This window comes from Trematomus bernacchii, unplaced genomic scaffold, assembly GCF_902827165.1.
Source record: "Trematomus bernacchii unplaced genomic scaffold, fTreBer1.1, whole genome shotgun sequence".
Taxonomy (NCBI): domain Eukaryota; kingdom Metazoa; phylum Chordata; class Actinopteri; order Perciformes; family Nototheniidae; genus Trematomus; species Trematomus bernacchii.
The window spans coordinates 16,832,420-16,847,976 of NW_022988050.1; the positions used below are offsets into that span (position 1 = coordinate 16,832,420).

The following is a 15,557-nucleotide window of genomic DNA, read 5'->3' on the forward strand; positions in this document are numbered from 1 at the left end:
TTACTATGGACATGATAATGATATCTGGGGCCTCATTTATAAAGGGATATACGCTCAAAAGATGGCGTACGCCAGTTTCTACGCAATGTTTGCGATTTATAAAATACTAACTTGACGGGAAAATGTGCGGTCCTCCACGCAAACTCTAACCCATGCGTACGTACTAAGCATAACAACGGGAGAGACGAGAAACTGCGACACCGTTGGCAGAAGAAAAGAATGGAGAGAAATATGTGGAAATAAATAAAATGTTACCTCTCATTTATCACATAATTCATTTTCAAACATTGATTAAAGCCAATCTTAAAATGATTAAACAAACGCCTGTTTGCGACTCCTCAGTGCACACAAAAACATAACTTGGAGAAATAAATAAATACGGATATGTTATTTAAAACCACCTATGTTGTGTTAATGTTATGAAATGTTTTCTCATAAATGATGCGGTAAGCAGGAGGACAGAATAACGTCTAAACTGACGCCGTTTTGCATTTCTATAGGTTGTAGATACGAGCATGGTTTTATATACTATCACGTTTAATCGTGTTTTATGCCATTCGCCAAGACTTGATAAGTCGCTCGTAAAACACAGGAGGTATTGAAACTAAGAACACCATATGTGGTAAATTGTACAGCTAATATAACACAACACATTAGTTGTATTTCCTTTAACTGGTGGATTATGGATATATAGTTGCTGATCGAAAGCTGGAACACAAACCACCAAATACAAAAAAGTAATTCAGATCCAGTCGTCATGACTACACTCCGGAGGGATTCCCCGATCATTTCTTACAGTTTCTCATCAAGGAGGTGTCTCCTGTCCCCGGCACAAACACACTGACACACTGCCTGAGGAAGGTTATGTGTATTTTTTTTGTCATTAACCTTTTTCGGACCACTTATTTATTTATTTTGGTGACGATCCGACCTCCATGCTGCTACTCTGGTTCAAACTGCATCCACCAAACAATATGATTTATCTCGACCTCCCCAAAATAACCAAAATCTGACACGGTGTGAGATGTCTTTTTTAGCTGTTCTGTCGTCATTTCCTGCGATCTACTTCATGCAGTCAGTCAACATGAATGAATGAATGGGCGTTTCTTTGACTATTTATAAGCAACCTTCCCACGTGAATCCTACGCAAGGCGTTATAAATGAGGCCCCTGGAGTCACTTCCCTCCCTTGTTTTGAGCTGTATTATGGCGCATTTCCACCACACGGTCGGCCTCGGCCTCGCTCGGTACTGCTAGGCCGCGTTGGGCCTTGTTAGGGCCGGCTCACTTCATGCTGCGCTTCCATTACAGTTTAGGAACTGGGGTAGTTACTATAGTAACGCAGTGTAGGCGGAGCCGTGACGTCATCTTCAATGAGAACCCCAGAAAAACAACACAGCCGTTAGCTGTTAGCACTCAAGCTCACAGCTCCTCATCTCTGTTCAGAAACTAGACAAAAGTTAAACAAGTACAAACCACAGACTGCCTGTGTCATGGCGAATACAGTCGCTGCTTTATTTATGTCTGTATAGGCCGTTGTTGTGAGTGTGGACGGTCGGAGCATATATTGCGTTAGCTTAGCCAATCTCCATCTAGAAAACACGCATTTTAAAAGGTTTTTCACCTGCCGTCTGTCTGCAGACTTGTCAAAGCATTAATTCATCTTGTTGTAGTTGTAGCCCCCTTGCCAGCGATTCTCTCTCTAGTTTAGCAAACTCAGCCCGACTCAGCCCTGTTTGTTGGCCACGATAGAACCCGATTTTGTCGGGCCAGAAAAGAGGTGAAAAAGTACCCCCGGGCCGGAACTAGGCCTAGTGGAAGCGCAACCAAAAACGGGCCCGGCACGACACGGCACGCTTAAACCGCGCTCCGCGCCATGGTGGAAATGCCCCATAAGTTGCTGTGCCTTCCACTGACCTGGCAACTTTGAGAGGCGCTCCGTCTATTTTAGGATCAGTGTTTGGCTCAGAGAAACGTGGAGATGATGAAATCAGCAGAGAGCAGACGCAGCTCGTGGCTCTGATATCGCTCATCCTACAATCTTTCAACACATTCTTCAGAAGCCCCTCCTTCAGCTTTATCACTGTGTTTAACCCTGGATAACAGATTGTATAGCTTAGTTCTACACTGGGGAAAGATGATTATGTTATAAGTGCAGCCAAGATCTTTTTTTTAATGACTGAATCAGTTACTTCACACTTTGGAGCATGTGGTTTTGTCTCCAGTAAAATGTCATTATATTTTAAGGTCATTGCTTTACATTTGGAACAATTAACCCCTTGGTGTATTTGTTAATACTGTGTTCTCACTATTAGCTTTTGTCTCATAATGAATATATTTCTTCAATGAGAGGACAATCTGTGTATGGTCTACTTACTTTCATCACAATGTGTTCAGATGTCAGGATCATTGTATTCCTAGAGATAATCATCAGCGATATTATGTCACACATCCATAAAACTGGGGGACTCATAAGAGACAGTTTTTTGAAAAGAATGGACAAGATCAAGGAGACAGAGACAGGAATATCCTGAATTAGACCCTACTGTGTTTCAACCTTCAAAAAGGCTGGATCATATGCAACCAATAACACTTTTTCATATGACCCTCTCATCATGATCATCATGATCATCATCATCATCATCATCATCATCATCATCATCATCATTCAAACTCCATATCTCTGGAGTTATATCTATGTCTCAATGCTGGGAGTGCAATGGAACATCATTCTGAGCTTCTCGTAACAGTCTGGTGGTCAGGTTAGAGACAAAAGAAAAAAGAGAAATTCAAATGCACATGTTAATGATGTGTTAAAGGGGAGGTGTCATGGCCATTTCCACTGATCATAATTCCATTGTTGAGGTCTACTAGAATAGATTTATATTGTGCAATTTTCCAAACTCACATTGGTTTCTCATACAGCATCTCTGTAAACTACTTGTATTCACTGAATTTCACTCTCTGCCTTTAACGGCTCGTTGTAGCTCCAATAGCTCCAGCCCCCACCCTCCCTGTGAGCACAGTGTGCTCTGATTGGTCGGGACGTTGTGAATCGCGCTGAGCTCCGTGGAGGTGTTGTTTCCTTGTTTAGGATACATAGCGAAACACAGCCAAACTCATCCTGAGCACACACAAACTCACATCCGAAGTAAAAACAATAAGTGTGGCTTGATATTGAGTAAGAAAAAGGTTGATAAACGCTGTGAGAATGGGTCTGCAGAGAGAATTTCGCCGTGATCCCAACTGTCTGTTATCAGCCTGCAGCCCGGGAGGAGAAATCAGCAGAGCTGCCTGTGTGTGAGGAAGTCCGTGGATTGGTCAATTTGGACCAATCAGCGGGGGCTTAGCGTAACGGCTCCGTGGACGTAACGTAACGGCTCCACGGATTGGTCCATTTGGTTCCGGGTACCGCATGACCGTATCACGTCATAGCTCTGGGCGTGGCTACTGGGTATCCCTACGTAGCGATACCCAGGAAGTAAACAATGGACAATGACGTATCTCCAACGAGGCGTTTTGGGGAGGTATTTTCTGTGTTAGAGTTTTACTCGCTACAGGGTGTACTTTGAGGGTTTTGACTCTGCACACCGTTTACATGCATAAAAACCTTCATAACACACAAGGGGACGGGTAATAACCGGAAAAGCATGACACCTCTCCTTTAAGTTGAGAGTGAATAGAGCAGGGGTGCTGAGAGCAAAACATATTCAAATTAAGTGAGATTGTTAATATTGTGTAAATAAGTCTATATCAACAAACACAAATACATTTAATAAAAACTGTAAAGATTCGTTTTTTCAATTCATTGAAATGATTCTTGTCAGAAAGGGATCCAGTTGTCTACACCAGTGGTTCCCAAACTTTTTGTGCCCAAGGCACACCAAAGGACAAGTAAAAAATCTCAAGGCACACCTATTGTGCAAAATAGCCCTTACTGTATAACACGTGTTATCACTCATATCATGTAAATGTGCATAATTATTTACTAATGCCAAATAAAATGTGACAAAGACAACTATATTACTCATGAAATATTTATTAACTAAATATTTCAGAAATTAATTTGAAACTTTATCAAATTCAAGGTTCAAGGTTCAAGGTTCAAGGTTCTTTATTGTCAATCTGACATAGCTACAGAGTAATTATGCAGTTGAAAATCTTATGTCACAGGCTTCTCCAACAATGCAACATAATAACATAACATAATAACAATAAGAGCAAGAGCAATACAAAAATAATAATAGTTATAAAAATGAAATAAAGTTATGATGTGGAATAGTGCAGTATGAGTCTATATACAAGTTATTGGAATGATATATATATATTAGGTATTAGATACATACTACTGAGTAGCAGTTGAATGTTTGATGTTGTTTCAACAGTTCAATTGTTTAACAGTCTCACTGCCCGCGGGAAGAAACTGTCTCCGAATCTTCTTGTCCTTGCCCGGATGCTGCGGTAACGTCTGCCAGACGGCAACAGAAAGAACAGTTTGTGGCTGGGGTGATGGGGGTCTTTGATAATCCGTAGTGATTTCTTCCTGAGCCGCTGGGAGTAAAGGTCCTCCATGGATGGCAGCTCCGTCCTGGTGATGTGCTGTGCAGTTTTCACCACCCTCTGTAAAGCCTTACGATCGAGGTCGGTGCAGCTGCCGTACCAGGCCGTCATGCTGCCAGTGAGGATACTCTCTATCGTGCACCTGTAGAAGTTGCAGAGTATCCTGGAATCCATTTTGAACCTCCTCAGCCTGCGGAGGAAGAAGAGCCGCTGTCGAGCTTTCTTGGTGATGGTGGTGGTGTGAAGAGACCATGTCAGGTCCTCAGTGATGTGGACCCCAAGGAACCTGAAGCTTTTGACTCTCTCCACCGTAGTCCCATTGATGGCGATGGGGGCGTGTCCCTCTCCCTGCTGCTTCCTGTAATCCACAATCAGCTCCTTTGTTTTGCTGATGTTGAGATGGAGGTTGTTCTCCTGGCACCAAGATGTCAGGTTTTCGACCTCCTCTCTGTATGCCGTCTCGTCATCGTCTGTGATCTGGCCGATGACGGTCGTGTCATCAGCAAACTTCACGATGGTGTTGGAGCTGTGTGTGGCCACGCAGTCGTGGGTGAACAGGGAGTAGAGGAGAGGGCTGAGCACGCAGCCTTGAGGGGCACCGGTGTTAAGAATCAGGGTGGAGGATGTGATGTTTCCCACCCGCACTGCCTGGGGTCTGCCCGTCAGGAAGTTCAGGATCCAGTCGCAGAGGGCGCTGTTGAGCCCGAGGTCTCTGAGCTTGATGGCCAGCTTGGAGGGCACAATGGTGTTGAATGCTGAACTGTAGTCAATGAACAGCATTCTCACATATGTGTTCCTGTTCTTCGGGTCCAGGTGTGAGAGGGCAGTGTGGAGGGTGAGGGCTATGGCGTCGTCTGTGGACCTGTTTGCTCTGTAGGCAAACTGCAGGGGGTCCAGAGATTCAGGGAGGGAGGAGGTGATGAATAATTTGACTAACCGCTCAAAGCACTTCATTATGATGGAGGTGAGTGCTACTGGGCGGTAGTCGTTGGGGCAGGTGATGAATTAGGCTTCATCAAAGCAGCAACACACTCATTTAAACCAGACAGGTCACAACATTAAAAATTGTGGAGGATCAGGCTTTGGTGGTCGGCTCCCATCACGGCGCACAGCTGGGAGAAGAGGCGAGATTTCAGGGGCCTTGATTTGATGTAATTCACCATCTGCACAGCCTGATTCAGCACCTCAGTCAACTCCGGGGGCATGGTTTTGGCAACTAATGCCTCTCTATGCAAAATGCAGTGGTTTGTCACGATATGTGGGTTTTGTGCTCTCACCTTAGCAATAAATCCTTTCACTCTCCCCGTCATGCTTGCCGCACCATCTGTGCGCACATATTCCAGGTCAGACTGTTCTCTTTTAAATAGTTATTAGTTACCCTGAATATTTCTTCTCCCGTAGTATGGCTTTCCATTTCTTTGCAAAAGAAAAACGTCTCTTTGATAGAGTCAGCATCAACATATCTGACGTTTGCCAGAAGTTGGGCAGCCCCACTTATGTCAGTAGATTCGTCTATTTGTAGAGAAAATCCCTAATGTCCGAGTGCAAGTGAATGTAACCCCTCCCCCGGCCCTGGCGCGAGCGTGGAAATGTGATTGGCGGCGATTTCATTTTAACGGGACTGCGCAAAACGAGAAGCATTCGGACCCAAGTAGACGGAAGGAATGAGGTATTTGCGGTCTACAATGACAGAGAAGAGACTGTCAAGTTTGGCTGTACTCAGTATTGAATCAAAACGCACTATAGCTTTAAATCTTAATACGTTTGTGAGGCATTTTGCTGAACAAGATGGTAATCGCCGCATTCAGCTGTTATAGGCATGTCAACTTGATGCTCTGCTCACGGATGACTCGATGAGCATAAAAAACTGTTAAGATGATGACCTAACAAGTGTATGTGTATATATTTTTTTCTTTGAGGGGGTCTGCCCCCAAAAAACTGTTTTAAGTCCTGAGAAAGTCAAATAGTCAAATAAGATGGTGTGTAAAACTACACTGCCCAGCCAAAAAAAAGTATCCCTCGCTCTACCCCTCGCTATCGCGTGAAGGGTCTGCTTTATGCGCTCCGCACAGTAACCCTGCTGCGAGGCTCCGGCGAACAGTTCATGAGCGTGCTCACTAGCGCACCTAAGTAATTTCAAATGGCGTGCTCAAAAAAGAGAAAGGTAGACAGCGAAAACAGAGCATTTAATGACATTTTCTCATACTGGACCTCTTTGAAATGCAATCGAATACCCCTGCATTATAGCAACAACAACAATATTAATAATAATAGAAATAATAATTGGGAGGGGGGCCGCGGCTGTTCTTATGTTCTCTGAGGGGAGGCTCACCTTCCCACACTTTGAAAACCCCTGGTCTACACTAATAATACCACATACAGTTTGTGCTCTAAAAGCCCAAGCTGAGCAGTTGTCAATATGAGATCAAAGCTGAGCACATACAGCAGACTACAGTGTGCTAAACTCACACTTCATTTAAAATAACTTCTCACAATTTCCTGACAGTAGTGCATAGTCAACATATGTTAAAGAAATCATGTTCATTTTTCTCCCTCCAGTGCTCTTAATGAGTTTTGCAAGATTCCACTGAGCCCAAAGAAACACAACCAATCAGAACCCAGACTCTCTGATGCAGTTTCACTCCCTACACGTGAACTCAGATCAAACTGCTTAACCAGGCACTGATGATCAAATCCCAATGATGGTACTTCACTTTCTATTTCCTACCTCAATTCTTTTTTCAGAAACATATTAGCCACCTGCGATGATAACAGTGTTGAAAATCAGTAAGGGGCGTTCCCCCCTGGCTTGATTTGGAGTTGCATCTGGTTTGATCTAGTTTAGTGTACTGGTAGGCTATAAAATGAGAAAATGTGTTTGTAAGCCAGAACCAAGCCCTGCCCCACAACCAGGACAAACCTTCTCACTTTACAGCTAAAGAGTGCATAGTGCTTCGAAAAGCATCTGAGGTAGAGAGGGACAATGCATTACCATAATGAATTCCCTCCGCAGCTGCATTAATCAGCACATTATGGGCGCTCTCTTTTAACCAATTACATTTCACCACAATCTCCACTAGCCAATCATCGTGCTGCAGCCAAACTTTAAAACCGTTCTCCTCTCTCCTGCAGTCAGCTGTGAATTCAGGTGTTCATGCTGCGGCCCGCCTCCACCCCATCCACCTCCATTCATCACATCCAGTGCCAGGAGAGATAATATAAAGACCTCATCACACCTCCTCTTCATCTCACCTCCTCATCAAATCCAGATCTTTATCATCCTCTTCATCCCATCTCCTCATCAAATCCAGATCTTCAACATCACCACCAGTGTCTAGACCACAGGGGGGGAAGTTTCCTCTTATATTCATGGCTGCACTTCCCCCTTAAGCTATAGGATATCAGGATCGAGGTTCTAATCGCCAAAGACTATTAACATTTCCATCATATGGTGCATGTGTGAATCAATGTTCTTTCATTTAAACAAACAAATTAAGTCTTTCCTGATTGAACTCATTACGTGTAGCCATAACCCTACATTTTGTAAGCTACCTGGACCAGTGTTCTGATGGAAACTGAGCTAAAGAAAACATGGCTGATGTTCAAACAGAGAGCAGAAACAGAGATCTGTGTTCAGTGTTGTCCCGATCAGATTATTGATTTGTGCTGATCTGGCATACATGAGGTTAACTTTATATTGTTATTTGGTTTATATTGCATCTCAGGTGATGATAGAGTCCAAAAAGTTATGAAATGTACTTCCAGCAGTGAGTAGTTTAGTAAAGTAAGGCATTACCTTTTAAAAAGTAACTAGTCATGTGTAATGCATTACTTTTGTAGAGTAACTACCCCAACACTGTTCATGAGACATCAGAGTGAGTTCTGTGGGGAGGGGTTCCTGATCCTCACAGCACAGGCAGCAGCTGGGTGCCCAGATGGGGTCAGACCCCCCCTCCACCCCCCAAACATCCAGTTGGAACTTTGCCAGGGTAAAGGGGGGGGAATGTGCACAGCCCATAGACTGTATATGGTTCAGCCATCCACACACACACCTGGTCCCTGAGCATGGCCAGCCCCCTTTCACTTTTTCTGCTTTTATCTGTTTAACTGATCTCTTTCACTCCAGCTCAAAGGACATTGAGCTTTATGGGTAGATTTTCTCAGTTGCACTTTTACCTTTTTGCACCTCTGTTTTTCACTTCTGAAAACACTGTTTCCCTCAGACAGACAAACATCATTCCTTTGTAGCAGTGTAATCACCAACAATCTCTCATTGACACATTCCTGAGCAGCCCACCTGTTGGAGGAAGAATGGTCCAGTGTGTGCAAAGTTACCCCTCCTACAAACACACACACCACACACACACACCTTTCCTCCCTGGGTTGAGGTGGGAGCCACGATTAAACACGGCTGTACTGGCCTCATGTCCGACCTTTCAATCTTGACCCACACAAGATCTACCCACATCATTCCTCTCTTTCTCACACACACATAAACACACACAGACCAACAAACATGCAGTACACACAGCTCAACAGAGCTCCATTGTCACACATTTCACAGCCTGTCCAGACCCCTACCACACACACACACACACACACACACACACACACACACACACACACCCTCTGCCCTAAAGTACAGAGCTCAGCCTCCAGTCCACAGCTGAAGAGAAACACAGACCGATCCCCATCAGCAGCCCTGAGAGAAGTCAATTAACTATATTGCTTTTTCAGAGCAAATTCCTAAACTGCACATGGCTGGGAAAATGTCAATATCATATCAATATCCCGACATGCGACTCTAGAGAAGGAGTCCTAAAACCTGGAAATTAGTTAGCATTTTACCACTTCTGGTTCCCTGGTCTTGAAGTCAACAGTTTTTTTTTACGTTTGTGTGGATAGACGCCTGCAATATGGTATGTGGTTAACACAAGCTGAAGAGGGTTTAACGTTTTGTTCCACATAAAACATAAAAACGTCAGTAAATACCCCACTGTGAATGTCCAGAGATTATATTTGTCATAAGAACGGCAATTGCTATCAAGTGACTATGAGACTACTAAACATCATCATGCGAACAATAGCCGCCTTTAGCTTAGCGGTGGTGACTGTTGTATTTCATGTATAGCCTCACATTAGCTTTATACGTTCTTGGCTCTTGCTATTGCATTTACCCTTCAACTATAATACAAGTGTTGTTAATATTTGGAGATTTTTGCTGTTTAAAAAAATAAGTATCATACATGTGTGAAATTGCCACAGAGATTATTTTCTGCAATGTTCCAAAATGCAATAGTAAAATCATATTGCTTTTGTTGAGGGAGCCCTTCCGATATCAACTTCCCAGTTGGTCTACAAAAATACATCGTCACTGCATCACTCTATAGTAGAAGATATCTTGGTCACAGTTATTTTAATAACCACATGTAAGTGGTGAGTATCATAAACGTTTGTTTACCACAGAGATAGTTTTCTGCAATATACTGAAATCCAACGGAGGGAGCCCTTGTGAAGTGAACTTCTGGGTCAACCTACAAAAATTCATCGTCACTGCCCCACTCCATATTTTCTTGGATATAGTGTAAGAGTTGCCTTTTCCTGGTTTTAACCCGACATAACTGCATGTCTTCAGGCTGTGGGAGGAAGGTGAGATGATCATGGACACTCCGCACAGCTGCTGGAGTGTGACTATTTACTGCTTTCAATTTGGTTGCTGAGCCCATTGGACTACAAATACTTACACACTCTGTGTTGAATTGAAATGACAGTGATAACCCTCACCATGTTCAGCCAAAAAGGAAACACACACTGATGGAGTGTCAGTGGGCTACACCTGAGGCCAGCCTGTAAGTGTATTCAACGTCATGTGACCAAACAAACTCTGTATTTAACTCACAGCGTATTTGCGGGAGAGAAAGGAACAATCTATTTTAATGATGCTAACAAGCTGTTTAGGATCCAACATGCGCCCAAAGCAGTAACAGTAAAGAAAGAATAACAGAAGAGAACAAATATATGAGAAAGGATGAGAAAATACTTAATTGCAGCCCAGAGAAAGGCAAGAAAACGGATTCATGTCTTCACAGAGACACAGAACTGCTACTGTCTCTTAATGTGTTTATGGGATCCATTAAGGTCATACACTATAATTAAGAAATGCCAGTGACCCACAACAAAACTGACATCAATCCCATATAAAACTTTGCAAGTATACTAACTAGAGATCAGTAAAATAATATGATCACAGTTCCCGGTGTGTAACCCGACCTAGCATCAGTCAGCATTAGACTACAGCACTCACAGCTCTAATGCTACTCTTACAGCCATCACACTAAATCATTTTATCCATCTCTTCCATTTCAAATAATCTATCTGCACTATATCCATGTCTCCATTTCCTCCCAACAATCAATCAAGGATGAGTCAGGGGGAAGGGCCAGACAGGCTGACTTTATAGCTAAATGATGAGAACATGAGAGGTATAAAAGTGAGGAAAAACTTTAAAGCTCCTCAGAGTGCTGTATCCAAACGTCATGCATCATTAAATCAAGTCTTTACAGAACAAATTCAGAAATCAAGTAGCGGATTTGAAAGAGAAACACACTGTTCCTCATGTGGTCCTCATGTGGTCAGGTGCACTGAAAGCATCACAAACTAGTTAAAACACTACTGTCTGAGCTAAGGGCAACATTTGGCAGCCTGATACTCGACATATAAGGCAAGAGGAGCCTGCTCCACTGAACACACAGAATCTGGGGTGGGGGGGCTTAGATAACCCAGACATTTAGAAATAGTGGTGTGTAAATTAAAATAGAATGCAGCTAATGCTCGTTACCTTCATACAGTGATTTGTCTTTATAATCAACTTAGAGTGTTCCCGTAAGAGAGTAGTGAAAGAGATTTTTTTTTTACTCTAATTCCTTTATTTGCAGGAATTGATATCAGATTCAACACCAAAAGTCACAATGACCTTTTGCTCACTTCAGAAATCTAATTTTTGAACCTTTTAACTGCAGTATAACATTTTAGACTGGGCTTCAGTCTGGGGCTGGCTCTGCTAACAGGCCTGTTTCATCTTAGACATTTTGATATGTTACAGTGTAATAAACTATCAAATGAATTGCTGGATTGATAGTGCAGAGATTATGTATTTTTGTAGGACGACCCGGAAGTTAGAATTGCAGGGTCTCCCTTGTCGAAAAGCAATGGGATTATTGTGGAACATTAGATAAATATATAATAAATAAGATCTGTGGCAAATGTTTTTGATGTCTGTTTTGCAAGATCATTTCAACATATTAACGCACTTTTAATAGTAAAAAGCTCAAGTTCGGCTATAGACAAACTACATAACAGTCGTGTGACTCAACGTCAGCACCACTGAGCTAGAGGAAGATTTTGATGATGATGATGTTTGGTAGTCTCATTTGGTCAGTTGTTGGCAACCGCTGTTTTTAAGATACGTAAAAGCTTCAAACATCACCAGTGGGATAACTGATGTATTTTATGTTGTAGTACAAAACTGGTAAACTTATTCCAGAAATCTCTCCAAAACAACTGACTTTGAGAAGAGGGAGCCCAGAACTGTTAAAATGCTAACTAATTTCCTCAACTCATTCCTTCACCATTTTAATGGGCATGTTGGCTTACTGTCAAACTGCCAAGTCTTAATGTAACACTTGAGAACAGAGCCATCATTAATGTTCTCTGTTATACCTGGGCTTTTACCTACCATGGCAGGTCAAAATGTCCATTGAGACTCAAATGAGCTCCTGATCTTGTGAAAAACTCTGTTATAACATGTCTGAATTCAAACGAGAGCTGTAGCGTTTAGTCAATAAACTAATGAGCCAATAGACAGAAAAACAATGGAAAACTGTTTCGATAATCAACCTCCCTATCCATGGAGGGGGGGATGCAGCATGATATTAACAGGCAAAAGGGGGCATTGGCAGCATTCCATTATTTATATTTTACAACTTATATCACAGTTTAGACATCAGCTATGAAGTGACCCACTTTCTCTAATCTGTGACATTTAGGGTATTTCATCCTTAATGAAAATGTCACAGATTGTCAGTTTTATTTAAACATTCCAGCACTGATGACCCATGACCCCGATGCTAGCTGGGCCATGACACAATCCCACAGTAATAAGCTGCGAACAATAAGCACAGCAAAGAGGAGAGGATCACTCATACGCAGCGAGCAAACAACAATGTGCTGTGTGATGGGACTGATCAAAGTGACGGAGACCACAAACTGTCGGAATCGAATGGCGCATTTCCACTGCAGGGCCTCGCACGGCTTAGTACGGTATAGTTAGGCCTTGGTAGGCCAGGCTCACTTTATGCTGCGTTTCCATTACAGTTTAGGAACTGGGGTAGTAACTATAGTAACGCAGTGTAGGCGGAGCCGTGACGTCATCTTCAATGAGAAACACAAAACCAACACAGCCGTTAGCTGTTAGCACTCAGAGCTCACAGCTCCTCATATCTGTTCAGAAACTAGACAAAAGTTAAACAAGTACAAACCACAGACTGCCTGTGTCATGGTGAATACAGTCGCTGGTTTATTTATGTCCGTAGGCCGTTGTTGTGAGTGTGGACGGTCGGAGCATATACAACGTTAGCTTAGCCGATCTCCATTCAGAAAACACGTATTTTAAAAGGTTTTTCACCTGCCGTCTTGTCTGCAGACTTGTCAAAGCATTAATTCATGGTTTTTACTAACCGGTATCAGTATGTTGTTACTTCGGCATCATTTTGAAACGTGTATTACAATTAAATCACGGTAAAATATGTTCATTTTGTTGTAGTTGCCAGCGATTCTCTCACTAGTTTAGCATACTCAGCCCGGTTGTTGACCCGGAAAGAACCTCGATTTTGGAGAGCCATAAAAACTGTGAAAAAGTACCCGCTAGCCGGAACTACGCCTAGTGGAAACGCAACCAAAAACAGGCCGGGCACGGCACGCTTAAACCGCACTCCGCGCTGTAGTGGAAATGCGCCATAACTGCCCTCATTAATATGCATGGATAAATTCATTGTTGGAAATGATTGTTAGCAAGATATTTCTGAAATGTTGTGTCATATTTGAATGAATTATTCTCCGCTCAGAGAGGGCTAACGGCTACAATGTGCCTTCTGTCACCGACTGTGCATGTGGGCTGGCCTATGGAAATATGCATTCCAGTCCAATTTCTCATTGTCTCTCTGCCCAGCCAGCCATACCTCATCTCTGCAATGGGGGGGGGGGGGGTTAAACTGTCACACTAAAAGTGTGACATGCATTCGCTGAAATCATGGAGCAATGATTCCAGTATTGAAGAATGCAGCATAATTTGAATCGTGTCTGATGTTGTCGACAGATTTGTGGATGAAGTAGCATTCGTCTAACCCTGTTTCCAAACAAAACACTGCACTTGAACTCATCACTTATTCATATTCTGACATTATGAAGAGCCCTCAGCCTGCACTTTTGTTTCAAGCCGGGGAATTTGACAAGTTGTATAAGACAAGTGCATGAGAACATCTCCAAACACAGGACGTACAGGGAGTGATCAGAAGAGACCTGCTGCTGCTGGAGTAGAATACTGGAGTTTACTGACACGTATCTTATGACCAGTGGTGGAAAAAGTATTCTATTAAGGTACTAATACCACACTAGAAAAAACCCTATTTCAAGTACTGCATCAGGAATGGTACTTAAGTAAAAGTATTTAAGTACGATTAGGAAAATGTACTTAAAGTATTAAAGTGCTCATTGCAGAAAAGAACACAAAACATATGAATATTTGTAAAAGTGAAATATTTTTGAACAGAGAACTTCTTAGCAGAATTGCTGCCAATGAATTGTGTATGTTAACCCAGTCATGGTTTAATTTCTGAAATATAATGTTGGATGGTTTAATATATACCAAATAATCATAATTCAAAAGTGTTTGGGTGTTAAAATATATAAAGTAACTGGTAAATAAATCTGTAAAATAAATGTAGTGGAGTAAAAAGTACAAAATGGGCTTCCCAGATGTAGTAGAGGTGGAGGTAGCATCAAATAAAAAAATAATCGGGTACTTAAAATACAGTAATTTAGTTAATGTACTTAGTTACTTTTCACCACTGCCTATGACTAGAGGCAATGAGGGTTGGATAAAAAAGAAAATAGAACAGGAAATCCTTGCTTTGTGAAACATGTTCAGGCTGTTTCGTGGATCAGCTTATCAAATGGAGGAACCAGCCGCATAACGCCCAGCTCCCGTCAGATTATCTCCGCGGAGATGCACTACATTCAGTTTATGTAGGATTGTTGGCTCGCGAGGAACAATGCAATTTACAACAGGAACACAAAACAGCAGCAGAGTAAAACACAATAAAAATAACTTCAATTAAATCAGTCATGATAACTGGGAGAAGAGAGAACAGTGTGTTATTTTGAGTATTCCGTCTGGACTTACTTCACTGTCTGAGTGAGGCGGGATTCCAACAAGGCAGAAAGTAACTCCATTCATGGGTTCTCAGGGTGTGGGGGGATACAGCCGCAGAAAGGGTCACACTACTCCGCTGACAGCATGGTGGACGCTGCTCTCTGGGTCCGGTCGGTTAACGGCTCATGTCCTCTCCCTACAACGTAAACAGTCCCGCTACGAGCAGCGTCATGCGGCCACATTCAGACACAAGAGAACCGGAAACCTGGGAGTCCGGGCTTCACAATAAAAGCACAAATGGCTCACATTTGGAGTGGACGAACCCCGGCATAATACTGACTTCTACACTGAGGTGGGAGAAGTACTCAGACCATTGTTTGAGTAAAAGTAGAAGTACCAGAGAGTAGGAATACAAGTTACAAGTAAAAGTCCTGCATTCAAAATGTTACTCAAGTAAAAGTACAAAAGTATTAGCATAAAAAAATACTCTTTGTGCAGATTGGTCCATTTCAGAATAATATGATATGTTTTATAATGATTGATCATTAAAGTGTTCTCAAAGCTGGTAA

The 15,557-nt window shown here is 42.5% G+C and overlaps 1 protein-coding gene across 1 annotated transcript in view; it reads right to left on the reverse strand.

The window, feature by feature from the left end:
- The window catches only part of LOC117474134 (rho GTPase-activating protein 23-like), a 53,515-nt gene extending 38,352 nt beyond the window's left edge, over nucleotides 1-15,163 (reverse strand). Inside the window, 1 exon segment of the mRNA XM_034120177.1 lies at nucleotides 15,019-15,163. Coding sequence (XP_033976068.1) covers nucleotides 15,019-15,072 — 54 coding nt within the window. The 5' untranslated portion in view covers nucleotides 15,073-15,163.
- Between the last annotated feature and the right edge of the window lie 394 nt (nucleotides 15,164-15,557).